General features: G+C 37.7%; 1 protein-coding gene and 2 non-coding genes across 3 annotated transcripts in view; 2 read left to right on the top strand and 1 right to left on the bottom strand.

Moving 5' to 3' along the window:
* Nucleotides 1–21,480, top strand: part of LOC134791982 (uncharacterized) — a 171,587-nt gene extending 150,107 nt beyond the window's left edge. Inside the window, exons 6-14 of the mRNA XM_063763083.1 lie at nt 3,453–3,594; nt 7,466–7,618; nt 8,396–8,577; nt 9,198–9,340; nt 13,806–13,940; nt 15,518–15,748; nt 16,738–16,898; nt 17,061–17,216; nt 17,949–21,480. Of these exons, the coding sequence (XP_063619153.1) occupies nt 3,453–3,594; nt 7,466–7,618; nt 8,396–8,577; nt 9,198–9,340; nt 13,806–13,940; nt 15,518–15,748; nt 16,738–16,898; nt 17,061–17,216; nt 17,949–18,059 (1,414 nt within the window). The 3' untranslated portion in view covers nt 18,060–21,480. The remainder of the gene's footprint in view (nt 1–3,452; nt 3,595–7,465; nt 7,619–8,395; nt 8,578–9,197; nt 9,341–13,805; nt 13,941–15,517; nt 15,749–16,737; nt 16,899–17,060; nt 17,217–17,948) is intronic.
* Nucleotides 9,650–9,722, bottom strand: Trnas-gga (transfer RNA serine (anticodon GGA)). The gene has a single exon. It is a non-coding gene; the product is annotated as a tRNA-Ser (tRNA).
* On the top strand, nt 10,154–10,226 carry Trnas-gga (transfer RNA serine (anticodon GGA)). The gene has a single exon. It is a non-coding gene; the product is annotated as a tRNA-Ser (tRNA).

The raw sequence follows: 21,480 nt of genomic DNA, 5'->3' as shown, positions 1-21,480 counted from the left end.
TACTATAATAGAAACACAGGTAAATTTGTCCTCATTTAAACATACCTATAAATTACTGAAATGATTGCACGTATATTAAAAACATTTTTAAAGTAATTTTTTCCGGTTTCCTTGATTGTACCATTTACCGAACTAAGAAACGTGATTTGCACATTATACCGAATAGGGAGGCCGCATTACCGAACTAGGAAATAATTGTATGAAAATATGGTGTTGAGTGGTGCTCAAACTTTAGTAGTTCAGTATTAAATCCCTACTATACTTTGTTTTTTAGCATTAGAAAGACGGTAAGCGATCTTGACGTGTCTTTTTTTATTGAAAAATAAGTCGTACCAAATAGGTACGTATGCAACAATTATAAAACATGTACGTATATGTATAAAAAATATTTGGCTGTTTCATACATTTTAATTGATCCATTTTCTATGGAAGGGTAAATTTTTTTTCGCGATTTCGGGGTTGGTCCCATAGTAAAAGTTGCTCGGTATAATCCCAAAACCTCGCTGACAATGGGAATGCAGTTATTTTTTAGGCACCCTGTATGGGAACCCCGGAATATCATAACAAAAGTTAAAAGTTTATAAAGTCACAATCGCCCACTACGAGAGGGTCCAAAAAAAATTTTGGACGTCAAGTTTTGGACCATCCTGTATAAAATATTATTGCTGTATTATTTTTATTATCTTATTGAGTTTTTTGTCCACAATCGGAGACTATTATCAGGCGTCCAGTAAGTATGTCTAAAGTTTGAGAAGCGCTGGCATTGAAATCATAGTCACAAAAAATAAACATATAAATATCGACCTAGCCGTTATCGTAATAAGGATGATATTCTAATGAACGTTGAATAGAAACATGGCCAACGCAACATGAGTTCGGTAGCAGAGACCATGGGTACCATTCACCGAACGGCCGTTCGGTGAACGAAACATGGAAAATATGTGGAACTTATTTCGCGAACAGATTTTGAAAATAGTATTTAAATCGTAATCAATATGGTATAGCTACAAATCTATCATTAAATTTAATACTTGAATCCATTACAAAACCGTACCCGTATAAAGTTCTTGCTAATACTGACGTAAGATATCTAAAATTATTGTTTGATAACAGTCTTGCCAAAAACCTTATTTTGATGCCAAAAAGTCGTAAAACATGAACATTTCAAACGCAGTTTTATAATAATCTATATAGGTTATTGTTGTTCGGCAATTGCTCATAAAATTACAAATACATTAATTTATTTGTGAAATTACGTAGTTAATCTAAATAGTTCGTAATCCACCACTAGAAAAATAATTTCAAAAACATACGCTTTCCCTGATTCCGGACGCTGTTCGATAATACCTTCCAATCAAATTGTTGGTATACTCATCACCGAACTCACATTAAGCTTAATTTCTAATAATATAACTGCACTATATTAATTAAATTTACTAAAATACACAAACTAATTAGGTAATCACACTGTAAAACCATACTTTGAAACACAGAAATAATTTTAAAAGGTTTTATGACCTTAACAAATATACGCAACTTGTTAACGATTTCTTTAAGGTTGCCCATACAAAGTGACAATCGGCAGCGATGATCCGTTTCGATCAGTTGCCACGTCCCAACTGCGGCACAAATTGGCTGACTCTGGGGCATAATGGAAGGGATAGGTATTTAGCTCGTGGAAAAAAAATACGCAACTAAATATCAGCTGTAGGTAATCGACTTATAGCCTAAAATAGAAGAAATTCGGTGATACGGACGGATTTTGAGCGTTCGGTGGAGCGTACATTTACCTTACCACATACTTCTTGTTATGTTTTTATTACCCCTACGTTGTACTTTCATTGGCCCAAATATGCACACAATATGCTATAGAACGACCATATCATTTTGGACCATAGTAGCCCTCCCTTATAAACAACATTGGCCCAAAAAAAGAAAAAATATTAATACGTGTGTATTTTTCTTTTTATATGGGTAAACTTATTGAATATATCCTTAAGTTACTATTAAACTTGATCTCGTTCTAATATATCAATAACCGTAGAAATGGCAGACGCGTTTGCAAAAAGTTTGATTATTTTTGGTCAAAGTAACCCGCAGTTACGGTACGTCAATATGTATTTCATAACATGTTATTCTCGGTCTACTCATAGAAATAGGGTCTACTCTGTATACACCTACTTAATTAATTCGAAGAAGGCGGTATCGTTGGTAAATTCTGCTGAAAGCTCTTTTGATTTATTGATTTATTGAAAGATTTATTGTTTCATACCAAAAATATCGCCAGCGTAATATATTCATTAACCCTTTATTCATTAACCTTTACTTAAGTCTTTATAAATGTGTCGTTTCCAAGCGAGAAGTCCCACTCTGACGCTTGCCATATACGAGTATAAGGACGCTTTGACAGGTTATTCGTATAAAGATACAAGCAAATCTCGTCCTCATTATAAGCGACAAAGTGGGACCTAGAGTTCGACAATAGTAAAGTTTATTAGAATATAAGAAGTAGGTAACAATAACATAAACAGCCAATTACTACTTATTGAACTAAATATACCTACCTATGAATAAAACTTTAGTTTCAAATCTAAGAACCCTAAATAAATATAAAATTGAATACATTTGTACACCTACTGAAAGAGGCCTCCCGCGCAACCCCCTGCACAAAGGTGACAAAGGTATCCATCACACTTTGCTAACTAATACATTTGTCCCTTTCTAATAAACACTAATTTCATAGTGACAACTGACAAATGACTTACGAGCTTGAAATTGCTTTTTGAGGCTTATAAGACGTGACTAACGACAAAAGTCGCTACGTCGCGCACATTTTGACCTTTTGTCTTATAACAAATCGGCAAACACTCGCACTGGCAACAAAATACGGGCGGGGATTGACTAAAAATCTCTCACATCGCCGTTTGTGTTTGTAGAGCAATTTGGATACGCGTGTATTTTAAAGGGATCGGGATAATGGCCTGTTATCTACGCGCGATATAATTTACACAAAGTATAATTAAAAATTTTGTAATTTGAAAAAAATCTAAATATCCAATGTATAAGAATGTATACCTACGTTGGAAATGTTGCCTTGCCCATTACCAATAAGATTACGTATTACCTTATTACCTATTGCCTTACGAATGGGCCTAAAGTTTTAGCATATTATAGTTTTTCTTTGCTTTATATTTATAGGCTATCTGAATACCTACTATCTAATCTAATACAAAGTTATTTACGATACAAGTGCGTAAAGTAGGAAATTCACAACGAGTGGCGAATTTTAAAGACCGAATGGAGCTATATGCTTATTATAGCACCTGGTGTCATAACAATATTCTTTTCACGTTTTTAGCACACCAGCTCCAAAAGGCGGCCCGGAAAGGTCACAATTATAAAAGAAGTGTTAATAATGGGCCATTTTTATAACTTTTTTTTTTCCATATTAGGTTATCAGCAACAACTAGCAGTGCAACCACGTCGTCATCTGAAGGCCGAGGGCGGCGCGAGGCGAGCCCCGAACCAGACCGGCGGGAACTACGTCTTCCGGACCTCGACCGTCCGCTTCCGGTCTACGACATACAGTACGGGGTACGGAAATTAATAACAACTATACTATCCACGCTATGGTGCCCTAGTGTGTATTCATATCACGGAAGTCACTGAAGTGCTTGTGATAACGATCCCTTTTTAGAGTAGAATACTTAAAGGGGCCCACTGATTAACAGGCCGCCGGACGGTATCGGCCTGTCAGTTGTTTGGAACTGTCAAAATTTTGTTCTAACTGACAGGCCGATACCTTCCGGCGGACTTTAATCAGTGGGCCCCTTTATGTGTTTATTACAGAGCTCTGAAAGACGCAAAATTTAACACTGAATATTATTATAGATTTTCAATACCTACTGTCTATTGTTTTAACTGAGTATGTAAATAAGAAGTTAATGGAAAAGAATGACGGAACGGAAATACTCGTAAAAGCCTGATTGTAATAGGTATTTAATATTTACTCAGAAGTAGGAAACTTTTATAATTAAGTACGCTTCTTTTCTAAGAATGGCTCATAATTTATTTAAATTTGATCTTTGTCTCAATAATGACCTGTATTAATAATCAAGTTAACGACCGTAGTTCACTAAAAAACGTAGATAAGTCATTATAATTAATACTACACTAATGGCGTTAATGGGTAATTTAATTTAGTCAGTATTTGTGTCTACTTTTGTTCATTGAAGCAACTCAATCAGTATCGTATGAGTTCGTCCCTTTATTTCTCATTTAGGCTAGAAGGAATGCCGCTCGACATGATCGCGTTATCATGAGGTCGGACACGCAAAACCTCTATATTGCCCTAATAGGTGATGAGGGAATCACCCTAACCTTTTCCATATTGCTAATATTCAGTTAGATATACTTGATGAGTTTTCGCCTTAGTAATTTTGCTCCCCTAAGTGGTCCGCGCGAGATTAGACACGCCGTAAAACGTAATAGACGAGGCAATAGCCAATTAATATCGCTACGGTAACCTATTACGATTTTCATGTAGCTATTAATAAACCTTTTTGTTCACGCCTCAAAGGATGATGGATCGGTGGTAAGTACACGGTTTGATCACTACGAGGAAGCGAAGCATTAAATAACATTCTACACTCGGGAGCAAAAAAATCGACTCAAGTCGCATTTTTTAGTTTTAGTCGTGTTTTTCGAAAACGGTCAATATTTTGGTAAAAGTGAGATTGCAATATTATTGTTTATTTATTAAGCTATCAAAAACATTAATAACCCAAAAAATCGGTTAGGTAATTTTCAGGTAATTGTTATTTTTGTAGAAAATGAGATTTTACCTGCTTTGATTACGCACGAGTTGAGCCCCTTTGAGAGCCATAAAAACCGATTTAACCGATTATTTCTTATCAGTCGCTTATCAGAAGTTGACCTGTGCATATCTCACGCAATTATTCACTGGAATCACCTGGATAAAATGGACACCACAGAAACTGAAGCCAGCCAAGTCATCGTCTTGCTGAATCAAGGCCTTAAGCAGCGTGAAGTTGCTGAACAGCTGAATTTAAGTCAGTCTGCTGTCACCAGAGTCTACCAAAAGTTCACATGGACTGGAAGGCTTGCTCAGAAACCTGGATCTGGCCTTCCTAGGTCCACATCGAGGAGAGAGGACCACTTCATTGTTGCGGCCGGTCTGCGTGATCGACACCGTACCGGCGTTGACATCCAGCAGCAGCTGATGCAGGACCGAGAGGAACCAGTAAGCTCTTGGACAGTTCAACGGAGACTTAAGGAAGCCAACCTTACCCCAAAAAGGCCTGCTACAGCGGCGAAACTGACAGGGAGGCACCGGAACGCTCGCGTGGATTCGTTTCGACTTATGAAAATTGAACGTACGAGCAATGGAGCCGTGTTCTCTTCAGTGATGAGTGCAGGGTGTGTTTCCATGGCAGTAACAGAAGAAGACGGGTATACCGAAGTCGTGGAGAACGGTTTGCGCCATATTGCATCTCCGAGACAGTCGCCTACAGTGGAGGTTCCGTCATAATTTGGGCGGGGATATCAATGGAGGGGAGAACCGAGTGCCTCGCGGTCAGTTTTGGCCCTGTGGCAGGCCTTTTTAGGGTAAGGTTGGCTTCCTGAAGTCTTCGCCGAACTGTCCAAGAGCTCACTGGTTGCTCTCGGTCCTGCATCAGCTGCTGCTGGATGTCAACGCCGGTACGGATTCGATCACGCAGACTGGCCGCAACAATGAAGTGATCCTCACTCTTCGATGTGCACCTGGGACGGACATATCCAGGTTTCTGAGCAAGCCTTCCAGTCCATGTGAACTTTTGGTAGACTCTGGAGACAGCAGACTGACTTAAATTCAGCTGTTCAGCAACTTCACGCTGCTTAAGGCCTTGATTCAGCAAGACGATGACTTGGCTGGCTTCAGTTTCTGTGGTGTCCATTTTATCCAGGTGATTCCAGTGAATAATTGCGTGAGATATGCACAGGTCAACTTCTGATAAGCGACTGATAAGAAATAACTGGTTAAGAGCCAACGGGAGTGGTCATTTCTCCATACAAACGTACTCCTCGTTTTCCTCCGTGGTTTTTGAAGCTAGAGCAATGATTTTTTCAACACAGATTAATATTGTCAATATCTGTGTCGGACCGTTTTGCTTTTTTTGATATTTTTGTTTCTTAAGGCGCTAGAGCCCTTCAAAAATGGCCAAAATGGCCTAATTGACTATGCCGCAATGAGAGGCGTGGCATTCAAAACTGATATCAATTAGCCAAAAAAGCAAAACGGTCCGACACAGATAATTTCATAATCATTTAGATTTCCAAATTTGGTTACGATTGGTTAAGTTTTGGAGGAGGAAACAGAGGAGTACAAAACCTCGATTTTTGAGATTTTTACGCAGGATTTTTCGCCTTGTCCTTATCGCAATCAATCAATCAAAATCAATCAAAATATACTTTATTCATGTAGGCCTAGCAACAAGCTCTTATGAATCGTAATTAATCTTAATCTAATTATCAGAGCAATTTATTGATGTTAATATTATTCCATAATAAAATTGGATTATTATACATATCAAATTTAACACTAAAAATTTCACAAAAGGATCGTCAAACATTAAAAAGATTGTATAAAAAAATACTAGTCTAGAATTTCTAGAATAAAATCTAAATGTAAACGCACTACTTTTAGGTGCCGCTTCCGTTAGCGAGACGGGTATATTTACCTAAAATATTTAAAACTCAGCTCCTGTTTCGTCTTAAATCGGTTTTTATGGCTCTCAAAGGGGCTCAACTCGTGCGTAATCAAAGCAGGTAAAATCTCATTTTCTACAAAAATAACAATTACCTGAAAATTACCTAACTGATTTTATGAGTTATTAATGTTTTTGATAGCTTAATAAATAAACAATAATATTGCAATCTCACTTTTACTAAAATATTGGCCGTTTCCGAAAAACATGACAAAAACCAAAAAATGTGACTTGAGTCGATTTTTTTGCTCCCGAGTGTAGTCATTAATATGTAATAGTCCTTCCTACAATAGAATATAGGAAGGTACGCGACAAGAAATCTTCACACAGATGTTTTTAATGATGCCACCATTATGTATTTACAATTAAAAATTGTAACTACATAATTATAAGTAATAAATTGTAACTATAAGTACCTACCTATATTCATAGTATCCAAAAATCCAATCGAAGAAATTCGATGAAAAATAATATATAGTGTAATGAGAGGAATAATAATCATGCGTCAGTAGTAGTAGGTATAGATTTCTCGAGAAGTTGGGCTGGCTGGACTCGCCCCTCACGCAATATAGGCGCCAGTCGTCGAATTGCGGTAACCTGTCCGTATTTAAAAAAAAAATAGAAGTGTATTTTTTTTTTAAATACGGACGTATTACAATACAATGCTTACGAATTTAGTAATATCTGGTTTCTTCCAGGAGTTCGACATAGTGATGACGAAAGTGAACGGCTCACTGGGTTTCACACTCCGTAAGGAGGACCACAGCGCGCTAGGGCACTACGTGCGCGCCCTGGTACGCGAGCCGGCGCTCAGCGACGGTCGGATACAGCCCGGCGACCGGATTGTCGCGGTATGTACACTATTTACCATTTTACAACCTAGGTTACTTCTAGGTACTTAAAAAAAATGGTTCTACAATGTGCAATAGTACATTATTGTCGAGGCTCGGAAGTAGCTACTTGCAGGCTAAGGATTCGTGTTAAACGGACGACCTTGGGAGTCCGTTTAATTGAATCCGAAGCCAGCAAGTAGCCTTCCAGCCGAGTCATATATAGTGCTTTTCTCAAAAATGGTGCAAGAAATATAAATATCATAGAAATATTTTACAAAAGCAACGTTCTTACGTATATATTTTCACAGAAAAAAGTAGAAACAATTGTAAAAATTAGCTTTGCCGCCTTTTCATATTTAAAAAAAAAATAGAAGTGTATTTTTCTGCCAAAAATACGTCAACCTATTTGAGACAGTTAAATAGTCGCGGTACTAATCATATGTTGGGCTGTTTAATGGGCCTGTGCCTTCATTTGATATGGCCATTTCAACTTTTAAAAAGTTTGGAACTCGACAAATAATGGAATTTGTATGCAACATTGCAGTCCCAAAATCGAGACTGCAATGTTTTTAACTTTTTAATTTTTGACTGACCATAAACTACGCGCTTCGCGACCTATTTTTTAAACGGCAAAGTCGACTTTGACGTCCATTTTTGAGAAAAGTTATTTTTTGTACATTAAGAGCCCTTACTACTTACTTTTTAATTTGATTGTTGTTTATAAAAATAACAAAAAGCCTGAAGGGCCGTGTTTTAAAGCAAAATAATGTCTCACAAATGATCACCACCATGCAGGTAAACGACACACCGATGTCGAACATGTCACATGCGGCGGCCGTGGCGTTCCTGCGCGCGTGTGGCTCGGAGGTGCGTCTGCGGTTGTACCGCGACCACGCAGCGACTCCACTGTCGCCCATGTCGCCCAAAGAGGAGCCCACCGACTCTGACCCACCGCCCCGGCCTAAACCCCCGCTAAGGCAAGTATTGTAACGCACTATCCTCCATTCCCTGTGGCTGTACTGAGAGCACGCGGTCTCCCTAAGATTGAGCTCCCTTCGACTCACCGTGCGAACAGGGGGTCTAGCCAAGATGACATTCATTGCGCTGTACCGAACGAAACGCTGTCTGTCTCTCTGTCACTCTATATTAGTGCGATGAAGAGACAGATAATGTTTCGTTCGCTACTTCACAAACGATTGTCTCTTGGCTAAGCCCCCAACTCCTCCAAAGAAAGCAAATCGGTTTTAGAAAAAACTTGTGAAAAGGTAGCTCAGAACACTGCGGTATTGCAACATTTGCACATTCAAGTGGCCCATAGACCGAAAGTTTGTTGAGTAGTTACACAAAAGGTGTAACGTTTTATTTTATTTACATATTTCTTACATTAGGTAGGTAAGTACTATGTAGTTATTAATTATGGTGTTAACCAAGTAACCATATATACCGTAGGTACCTATTTTAGATATTTTCATAAAGTGGCGCAATTATTAACGTAGCGTGTTATGAATTCTGATATCTAAGATATTATCTAGGTTAAGGTTCTCTCTGTGCGTGTGTAGTTTATAGTATAACTTATTTAGTAGCATTCTGCCCTCAGGCCCGAAGCGGTGTCGATGTTGTGCGACCTGGCGGCGCGGCGGCTCACCCCCGACGCGGTGGACGGCTCACGCTCCCCCTGCCTCTCGCCCCGCAAGTTCCGCAAACTGACCAAGGACAACAACCACTATGAGCAGCCTAATGGTATGCTGATCTAATTATAAACGGCTATTATTAGTGTCCCTTTCATCCATAATGTGACTAACTTAGTACCTAGTGACTAATTTAACAAGCCTCTATGTATTCATATATGTAACTATAGCTATGCAGCACTTACATAAGTACATTAGAACCGGTGGAAGTTTTAATTGATATTCGTCGGTTACTGTTCGTTAAAAATAATTTCATGTTGAAGGGATCAATGAACATTCCGTAAATCAATTTTTTAACAAGCAGATACGTCTGCGAGCGATATTCCAAACTTTATATTAAAGGAAAAAATGGAAAAATTTACGCTTCCGGCAGGACTTGAACCCGCATCCTCCACAATCCGTGTGTTGCTCTTAACCAATTGAGCTACGGAAGCCTACCAGGACATCGCAAATCTTTCCATTCCTTTCTTTATGTAAACACGCCTTTGGGGTGGCGTATAGCGACATCTACCGACAGACAATTACATCTTTTAACGGCACCGGAGTCTCAAGTTGCATTGAGAATTCACCAGTAACAATGTGCTAACCCATACTAAATCAATTTTTTAACAAGCAGATACGTCTGCGAGCGATATTCCAAACTTTATATTAAAGGAAAAAATGGAAAAATCACGCAGACATATCTGCTTGTTAAAAAAATGATTTAGTATGGGTTAGCACATTGTTACTGGTGAATTCTCAATGCAACTTGAGACTCCGGTGCCGTTAAAAGATGTAATTGTCTGTCGGTAGATGTCGCTATACGCCACCCCAAAGGCGTGTTTACATAAAGAAAGGAATGGAAAGATTTGCGATGTCCTGGTAGGCTTCCGTAGCTCAATTGGTTAAGAGCAACACACGGATTGTGGAGGATGCGGGTTCAAGTCCTGCCGGAAGCGTAAATTTTTCCATTTTTTCCTTTAATATAAAGTTTGGAACATTCCGTATTACAGAGATAATCACACAACACGTACCTACAATAATACCAGTCTTATTATTTTCTTAGCTTAGAGTTATAAAGGTACTTATAGGTATTTTAATTAATAACTTCGAAATGTAGACAACAGCAGCAGCTCTAACAGTAAGCAAGATGCCTTGGAAAGCGTTGCAATAGCATAAGAGTTGCTGAAGTATGAACTGCTTCTGGTTTTATAGATATTTGCCATTATCAAAATTACCCCGCTTTCGAACTTTTCGAAGTTACTCCAATGCGCCTTACTGTACTCTAGGAATTCGTTGGTTATGTGTGGTGAGGTTAAATGTTTCAAGTTTTGGAGGTATAAATAGGAGAGAATAAAATTATATTTCGTATTAACGAGGATTTTGAATTATCTAGGCTCGAGCTACCGAAATTCCATTGTAAGCATTTAGCACTTAGGATATTTCCTGTTATCCACTGTTATTATCGAAAGCATACATACAGTTGATACAGTGTGTTATATTAATCTATATTCTATATAATATATGTTAATAGTAGAAAGTCCACGAGCTCTCAAACTAATTTCTCTGCTACTGTTGTATGATAGCCAACATTTACATACTTAAGCTGAGCAAACTCCTAAAGCATACTGTTGTAGAATTGTATTTGATACGACATGAGATATAATTAGCTAATTAACTGCTTAAAAACTGAATTTCCGTTGCATATGACCAGATCTAAAGCTAATGTTCAATTAGCCAAAGTAATAGTTGGCGTGTTCATTAGATAAGCAGCATTAAATTTGCATGTTTCATCTTTTAAGTAATAGTTCGGTTGCACATGTAGTTGTTGCAATTTGAATTTTAATCCGGTCCAGTTGTGTATAAAATGTTTGTACCTGCAAGTGTAGTTACGGATGCTGCACGGAGGCCTGGCTTATATTACGCTGCAGGCGAGGCGGACTGTAATATGACCTAACTACGTCTTAAGCCCGTATTTAACTGCACAAGTAACATCGTATTGTGCATTAATGAATATAAGGTTTCATTTCGAATCAACGAAATTGTAAACATGATTTTCTAAGAAATGTAATAGGCACAGGTACCTATTGTACATTACGTAGGTATCTACTCGTATTGTTATGTTTATGGAGTGAACTATCATTATAATTTTTAATCTTATACGACTATGCCATCAAATGTTAAGGGTTGAAGATCTGTTGTGCACCTACCAAATCGCCGACAGTGACAACTTAGTTACAAACAACGTAAAGGTCACTTTACGTAATTTCCACGTAATGAGATTGTGTTCTTCTTGTCAGTCGTTATTCTCTTACCTTACCTATAAGCTTAACCATCGGCGCCATTCTTCCCTTACAATGCCGCCTGGGTTTACAGTACATATGCTAAACCGGTTACATTCCTAGGCAGCTGAAGGCTTAAAAATAATGCAGTGGGACCTCGATAAGGCGAAATCTTCGTTAACACGGAATAAAGTAGCATTCCCTTCCCTTCAAAGACCAAAACCTCCGTAACTCGAAATATTTAATTTCATTAAGACGAGGTAACCAGCGATTCCCTTCACGACTATCCAGTACAATTGTGAGGTACACCTCTATAACTCGAAAAATGAAATAGGCGTATTGTGATATCCCCTATCTCGAAGTAGTCGAAGTTACTAACAAACTTCTGCAACGCGAAAAAGATAATATTAAGACTGTACTTACTTTACGAGTTTGTGTAATTTACCTCTCTAATACGAATTTTTAATTATATCATCCTTAATTTATACGAAAATGATATATCACATGCCCTAATAGGTATAGTTTTAGAGAAATGTTGCTCCAAGTGAAGCGCGGCAGCGTCGAACTTTTCCCCTCCCTCCCACTAAATGAGAGGTGGTTCTCGATGGCTCCCGATCTGTTTCTGCTCAAAACCAGCTAAGAATCAACTGTGCCAAGTTTCAGCGCATAGTCACAAAGTGCAAGGTGTCGTGCACTATCAAACCAGCTATTCCACCGTAAATATCTAGACAAGCAGTTTCTTTCCTTTGCAGGCCTAGTATATAGATAGATATTATAAGTTATAACCTACAGAAATTGCAGAAAAATGCTTAGGTAATAGTTAAGTACATTTAAATGGTAATTACTTTCACTATAGAAGCAACTTAGCTACTTAAAAACGTTGAAAGAATATGTTGCGTGTAGAATAACTGTAACGAAATTAATTTAAATACGCTAGTTAATTTAGCAAATAAAGTGAAGAACACAGGTCATTGAACTTATTTTTTTGTCTCTGTAATGTTCATAACTTACACCACGTTTCGAACGGAAGAAACATCAATTATTTTCACTATTAGGAAAAAGTAAAAGTATAGAAAACGTTCAAAAATACTTTTAGTCGGTCGTGGTAAATCAAAATTGAAACATAACTGTTTCACCCTCGTGTATTCGCCTGCCACGTGTATTACTGAAGCGTGGGTGTAGTTAAAAGTTCTGTTATTTTATTAGGATAATAACAAGCAGTTATACCGACTCATTTCGTGCCGTAATAAAAATAAAACTTACTTTGTACTCACAACTAACATTTACGGGGTCGCGCTATACCCACACATACCTATTTAGGAAATTAAATTAAACGCCTGTATTTCAATTAAATTAAACGCGTTAATTTAAGCTTCTAAATGTGTCAACATCTTTCATTGGTTCAAAAACATTGTCAATTATCCGACAGAGATGAGTCGGCCATAGGATCTTTGGAATCAGGGGCCCGTTTCTCAAAGGCTTGTAACTTGTAATACAAGCGGATGTCACTTTTTGACAGCTTTTGTTAGAAAGGGACTTCCCCTTGTATTACAAGTTATATACAAGCTTTTGAGAAACGGGCCCCGGGTCTTAATTTATTATGTGCTGTAATCAACTGCCTCATTATGACTCCTTAGGGACTAATAAGAGCGAGTAAAATGGCCGTGAATACACTCCTCTCATATCCATTAAAAGTCCACTAAAGGCATGTTATACAGAAAATTTTTTGCTCTTAGTTAATGATTGTAGGAAAATTAATTTCAATTTTAGTTTTAAAAGGATACATAATATATAGAGATGACCAGTTATGCGCTCATTAGTTAAGTTATTCGTTTGAAAGTTCTAAAACTGAGCAATTCTAAATTTCGAATCTCATGTTTTATAGCTTGGCAATTACAATTTTTAATAAATACCAAGCATACGCTACATAATCACAGCTGCACTGATGGTAATCGAACTATGTACCTCCAGCACAAATAAAGGTTGCTCTCACCCGACACCGCCTCACACGTATTAGGCTCACAACTCACGCAGCCGCTTCAGAAACGACCACTCAAGCAAAGATTATATCCGCCGGCTGAGCATTGCATCTACGTAGTGTGACTTACATATGACATATGACACTCATTAATATATGATTAGGTTGACCGTTTCAAATTATCAAAATAAGTTGCATCAGTTTTACCACTTTCTAAACCAAACTAAAATGCATAGCACAGTTGAAGGATATATTCTTAAGCCAAGTGTTCCACGCAGATGCGCCAACACAACAGACTGAACTAAAGTCACATATGGAAACTCCGGAAAGGCGGGTGTCTCGGGCGCACTCTGTAGCTCTGGCCAGCCCCACCGCCCCGCCGACTTGTAGAAAACAAAAGCTAAGCCTGGCAGGTGAGCCACCATCCCTGCTCACTCGTTGCCCTTGCCCGGGATTTCACTTTTTTCCACTATCACACCCCATCTAAATTATTTTCAGATCAGATCGGAAATAATATTGCCAAAAAAATATTGACGAATATCGAGACGGAATAGTATTTATTATTTGAGTAATATGATGAAGTGGAATTTAGTGGAAGATACCTCATAGCTTAAAAATAATCCGAATCAGTTAATAGACGGACTGACGGAACCCAACCATAGTAGTAAGACTATGCGTGCACCGATTGCCTGCTCTCACACCTTGGCAAGTTTACTTGAATACCAGTAACAACACCCACACACCGCTCAGACTCACATATTTACCGCCCTTTCACCCCGAGTATGCATTCACCAATAACCATTTGAATTAGTCTAAATTCAAACACGGGTACAATCAGGTTATCCGCGCGTCATTACAAGCCTTAATATAGGTAACTAGCGAAATGTGGCTTAAAACTAAATAATCGTATATCTTAATTTGTAGTCAGGTAAGGTTTAAAGTTCTCGATTTGCTACTGGATATATGTATTTGAAAAAGTTCATTTAAAAACAGTGTTATAACCTACTTCTACGCATCAAAATTACATTATCATCTCTTCTTTAAAGGCGTTACAAAACGTGATACCTATGTAGAACCTTTAATATACTCGTACATCTATATTTGTATAACTAGGGTAAACCTTGAACAGGTACCTAGCAAATATGTGTACAGTACAGTCAACATCAATATTAGTAGGACAACGCACTTTTACCTATCTGCCACCCTCTAATAGTTATACAAATAGATGTACGAGTAGGTATATAGAATTCAATTATGTAAAACCCATGGCAGTCAAAACTTCCGTGTTTTTAGCTCAATTTTTGGTTTGTTTAACTTTAACCTCGATGTTTCACTGCGAGAGTGTCTGATAACGGCGGTAACGCGCGGTTTTAGTACACCTAGGTACCTCTGATTTAGATAACTGCAGTAAACCTATTGATTTAACGAAAGAATCGAAAATGCATTAAATACCTACCATCTCACATTTATAAAACTATTTTTTATGACCGACCCTCTAAAATACATTTACGGCTCATGTCACCATCACCCATGATTCCCATTACTACCTATGTAGTTTAATATATGTTTACATGCCCAGCCCAGCTTGTTTGTCAAATAAGTACTTGCACCTTACCATTATTTATTCTGTAACCTTACGTAAGTTGTATTTATGGCCAAACTTACAAACATTTTTTTTGTATTTAGATTTGTTTTCTTATTTGTATCTTACCTATTTGTGTTAAAATACCGTAAAGTATAACAGGAAATCCTTTTTATCGGATCGTAAGCATTCAAGCGCGTATTATTTTATTTAACTCCTTTACAAGCAAATGGTCCGTTTAATAGCTTTAAGAGTCCAATTCCTGGCGTCTCCTCGCAATCATTGTTCTTATAGCGTTACTTCGACACTTAAGTCGTCGTGTTTAATCGTAATGATATGAATTTACGCGTTTTTTGTCTTTCATTGCAGGCTACAGCATGACATACTTATACTATTCTGTAATTTCAGTACCACCGCACGCATATGAACTAAATAATCTAGACAACGATGCGTTGGACGCTCGTAATGCCTACCAGGAGGATCGGAGTCGGCAGAGATACGAGCCCTCGTTCCCAGTAGACTCTGATGAGCCGGTTTCCATGCCAGCTGAATTGTCCAGCGATGAGGCGAGATTTAAACATTCTACTCCCATGTACCAAAGTGCCGTACTGATGACTTCTGACGGAGAAGTTAATGACGGTGAGTTTTTATTTGTTTAATATTGGTTTTAACAATAGTAATAACGACATTTCCTATACAAGTTTTACTGTCGCGGATATTAAGTAGGATACGTAGGTAACCTATATTTAAACATGCTCTCAGAGGTCTGTGTCCGCCAGTAGGATATCGACATATTAAATTACAAATTAGACTGACGTAATATCGTTTTTGTACTTAAGCGACTGTCATTCCAACGTTCACTGAGTTCACTAAACTCAGTTCAGCATTTAGCACGTTGGTATCATGATAGCTAATCAAACAAAGTGACACATAAAATATGTACAGTGTATTTTAAAGTCACTTTGAGTGTAAGTTAGCATGTCTAATGCATGTGAAACATATGGCATAATTAATAAGTGACTTAAGTACGTATTTATATTTTAACCACTGAAATACTTTATTTACTTAATTGCAATATTTAAACGTAACCATTATTGAGCTTAGCAAAAGATACTGTGGCAAAAGTAGGTACGCCATCTAAATATTGGTTTTAATTATAACGTAGTTAGTAGAAACGTGACGCGGCTTCAACAGGTTAGGTTAGCCGCAGACATTTGTGGCTGAACTATTAAACAGCCTACTTAATGAGGTAGGCTTATCAAAATGGCAGCTTTCGGTATGCTTAAATCAATGCTGGACATTGTGGGTCACCACAAACCGAAAAACAAGCATTCGCTTTCAGAGATACATTAGTTTAATTTATTAATGGGCATCTGTTTTTTCCACGCTCATTTATTAAACTGATACATTATCATCACTCATCAGGAATCTAGCTAGATTTGACCACCGTTTGAAATTTGAGATGATTTAAAAGAGTTTCCATTCTTATACTTATATGTCATTTATTTGCACAGTCACGAACATTAATAAAATCAGTATAAAAACCAATTAATTACTTAATTTTATAAGTGAAACTTTCTGATAAATACGTTAATAACTTTTTATAAGAATATTAAATAATGCTTCAGGTGGATTGAAGAAGTGGAAGGCAGTCGCTCTATCGCCGGACAGCGAGCGGAAGGCGAAGGAAGCGCGGGCGCCGTCGAAGCCGAAGGAGATCGAAACCGTCCAGAAGGAGAACATACAACCTGACCCACATAACCTAGACAGCAATCATTCGGAGCCTACAGTAAGTTTCTTAAACATAATCTGTATTCCTAACATACAATACGTTTTAATATTTATTTTGTAAAGTCAATGGTTGCCTCGTTTCTTTATGACAATCAGATGTGTTCTTGCCTCACTCTCTATTGTTCTCGATACGAATACATGTGAGAATTGTATGTTCCAGATAGTGACAGTGGAGCTGAACCGCGGGTGGAACAGCAGGCTGGGGTTCAGCGTGCAGAGCCACCCGGAGTCGGGGCAGAGCTACATCTCGGCCGTGTACAGCGACAGCGTCGCCGCGCGCGACGGCCGGCTGCGGCGGGGAGACGTCATCCTGCAGGTTGTACCAGCCTTACAGTTTGACCTGACCGCGTGGCACAACCGGCTGAGGTCCAGCATGCAGCATGCAGTGCTCAGTCGTCCCACAAATAGCTTTACTATATGATGACTTAAGGATGACTCACGTTATACCGGGCCGTGTCCGGGCCGGAGCTTCCGGGGCGTACTTTTCTATGACACGAAAGCTCCAGCTCGGACTCGGCCCGGCCTAACGTGAGTCATTCTTTATCATGTAGTTCAAAATCATGAAAAAAACTTTAGTATTTTTTTTTTCCGTGCTGGTGTAAAATATTACCAATGATAGTTTTGAAACTTATGTGCGGAATATCTTTGATATTGGCCATTCGGTGAAGGAAAACAGCGTAAGGAAACCTGCATAAATCCGCGAAGAAATTAGGAAGTTGTATGTGAAGTCCCAACCCGCATTTGGCCAGCTTGGGGACCATATAGCCCAAACCCTCTCGCGCGTGAAAAAGGGCCAGCAGTGGGATGTATACAGGCTGAATTATTATTATTTTATATTAATTAGGCCTAAGAAACGCTGGCTGGACGTCGTGACAGCGGACATGGGTGAGAACAATCTCACACCCGAGGATGCCAAAGACCGGGCAAAGTGGAGTAGACTGAGCAGGAAAGCGGACCCCGGCGCCAGGCCGGGAGAACGCTAGGTCGAAGAAGAAGATTCGTCGGTGATTGCCAATAATGTATTCAAATAAATTACCTCTATTTTCAGGTGAACGATGAAAATGTGACGTCAATGAAAACTCCAGAAGTAATAGACTTGCTCCGGTTGCTCCGCGGCTCTATCTGCATCACCGTGCTGAGGCCTCCGAACCCACACTGAACGCGACAACTAACTCTACCTAACTCCAAAGAATAGTATCTTCAATATTTCTTTAAGACAGATGCGTTAGGCCTAAATGGAATGGCAAAACTTTCATTCTCTGGTCTATTTCAAGCTTTTTGACTAAGAAGTGCATAAGCCAATAATTGTGTTTTTATTTTCAATTGGCTTATTAACAAGTGCCACGCAACATATCTCCAAGATGTATCTCCAGTAATCTAAAATAAACTCTATTTGTAAGCTACAAAGATATGAAATTTAGTTGCGTGGAGTGATATTTCACAATTACAGATGAAGTGCATAATTGTTTTCCATCGTATTTTCTCGAAAACGTACGTATTTATCATGCTACTTCAGTCAACCCCAGTACTTTTTGTACCGAGACTGACTGATATAGCAAGACACGTTCGTAAGTTTCCTTGAAAAAACGATGGAAAATAATTATGCACTACATCGGTAATGAGCAGTGGCTCTTAAAAATCTGTTTAAAGTTCCTAAGCTTTGGGTCAGAATTTATTCCACGTCAGCCCGAGAAACTCTAGATTTTTAATAGGATATCTAACGTGTAGGTAATAATGCACTATTATTGTTAATAAGTTACCTTATAGTATACATAAAGATAACTTGCGGAATTGATCTCTTTAGGATTCTCAAATTTTAATTCAAATTTTATTAAATTGTAATTATAAAGAATCATACGTTATTTAAATAAAATGAATCTACCATTACACGACCAACCTTGCGCAACGAATAATATATCAAATTATGTATTTTCAACCTATAAAAACTGTTAGTATTTATTAAATTAATAATTTTCTTGTCATAGATACCTACTGATATGTAACGTAATGAAAGTGCATTCCACAAGATTGTACATAAATGTAACATAAAAGGTAGTTTGTCCTAGCGGATCCACCGTAGTCAAACGTAGCATCACAAATGATAACTTGAAGTGGTACCATAGACGGGTGCATAATATGGTGTGTCCGTAGATCTATGATGTTCGTGTAAATAATAGTATGCAACGAGAGCATGAAACAATCCCTTTGACGATTCAAATTGGCTTGCTTGAGCTATAAACTCTGCTTTTGACTACGATTGGGTTAAAAATAAATAGAAATGTTAAATGTTTAAAGTTAATTTATGGTAATTAAATTCGTAGCACCTTGACCCCGCCCGTACGGGAGCAGAGGTCTGGCGGTTTGGCACTTGCTTGAAGTGGTGGTGGCAGTAGGCTCTATTGCAAAGACAATGTGGTCTAAGAAGATTGTACATTTATTCACTACAGCATAATATCCTATTTTATGCAGCCCATTTCCTTCCTTAAAGACGAACTTTACGAGCATGCGAAGTGCAGCACTTATGGAAATAATTTACTAAGCCTTAGTAAGTCAGACCCAAAATAACGGAATATTGGTAACATAAAATTGCGCACCACTTGAAATTCTAGTCAAATCTAACTAAATTATAATCAAAATAATCTCGTGGTAGTCTTTGATTATAAATAAATATAATGATATTGAGTATTCTTAAACACGTAGAGATTTTGAAAAAAAAAACTATATTATACATAGATAAAAAAAATACTCACAGAGAGTAATATTAAATAGATAATTCTTAAATGGTTTCTTATAAAGGTGTTGTCAACTCAAAAGATTTTATCGACAAATCAACTCAAAAATCTATTTTATTATTATGATATTAGATTTTAAGGTGAAAATGTAGAAAATCCTTGCACATAATGAACCTGAACGAACGAAACAACTGATATTCTAAAATTATTGTGATGGATATGTGTTAATATTAACTACTGTAAATGTGACTTCTAGAGTAAAGAGTACATAGTCTGTTGCAGTTTGGTAAAATGAATGTCTATAGGACAGTTCTCGATATTCAAACATTAGCTTAATGTCAACGTGGAAAGTTGTAGGGCGAAACTCATACGTATTCTAGCATTCGAATTTTGAAAACAATTGATATTATTGACAGCTAATGCATCTCGCTCGTATTATTTTCAAATACCTAAGCACACTCTAACTAATATATAGAAGTTTTTACAGCTCGCATTTTTCAACCTATTCTTGTGAAATTTTGTGTCCAGGTTTTGTTCATTTTATAGTTTTTTTAAATCAGATATTTGGAACTACTACCCGGAGGCGGAGCCATGGATCTGTTACATCTTTTTTAACTCCTCAGCATTCCACGTAGTCTAGTAACGAAATAAAGAGTATTGCGCACGGGGAGAAAGATGTAGATTTGTTTTTTAGTTGTAATTACCCATTCGTTTACCTTAATGGGGAACAACTACATCAATAGCATAATGACATATTCATAAAACAAAACATAAAACTTTTAGTTAGACATTCGAATAAGAAATAGGCAATATGTAAAGGAGTCAAAAATGTGTCTGCGATTGTCAACAGGTGAATATCACTGACAATAAGAAAAAAAGCAGTACAACGAAGTGAACAAAGCAACAAAAATAAGTACACATTTTACCTGTACATTACCTATACGAGTAGCTATGTAATACCTACGTGCGCTATAGTCAAAATACTTATATATTGATGCCGATAGACCATGACACGTAGGTAAGGTATATTTTTTTTCCTAGAATATCAAATTAATGTTGACGCCTTTTTATTTTGCTCAATTACCTATATGTTAAATTGGTTTTAACGAAGTTTAATTTATATTAATTATAATAATGGGTCATTTTGTTATAATACGGTTTGCTTCAGTTCAGAATTGTAAGCGTGCTAAACTATTAGAGCCGTACCTAATCATGTGTTGCCATCGGACAGTATACTTATTTCTAATGCTTACAACACATGTTTGGATGTCACTACGCCAGAACAGAGTAAATAACTATTACTTATGAACATAAAATCCTACCAACTTCCCAGTGACATGACCATTTAGGTACCTAACAGAATAATTGTAAAGGAGCCTTGTGCATTGCATCAAGCCTCAAAATCTTTGTATAAACATCGCCCATTTTAATGTTCTAGTGCAGCGGTCGGCAACCAGCGGCCCGCGGGCCGCATGCGGCCCGCGAACCTCTCACTTGCGGCCCGCGAGCCTCCCTGGCTATTTTGTATGTAATATTGACAAACGACAATTTCTGATAAAGTCATAAATACTAACAAAGTGCGGCCCGCGTCCACTTGGTTAACTGCTCTGTGGCCCTTGGCTGCTAAAAGGTTGCCGACCGCTGTTCTTGTGGTTATATTTTATCCCTTGTATGAGTAGCTTGTATAGATGTGAATGTTGCGATGGATGCCTTAAAAATAAAGACTAGGCCATATTTATGTTATTGGAATGATGGAATTACTTTAAGGAAGTGTGTCAGTCAAGAACAAAAGTATGTACGATATACTTAATTATGGTACTATAACATAAAATAAATAATAATAAATTA

This window comes from Cydia splendana, chromosome 1 (genome assembly GCF_910591565.1).
Source record: "Cydia splendana chromosome 1, ilCydSple1.2, whole genome shotgun sequence".
Lineage (NCBI taxonomy): Eukaryota > Metazoa > Arthropoda > Insecta > Lepidoptera > Tortricidae > Cydia > Cydia splendana.
This window is presented reverse-complemented; position numbering and strand designations above follow the sequence as displayed.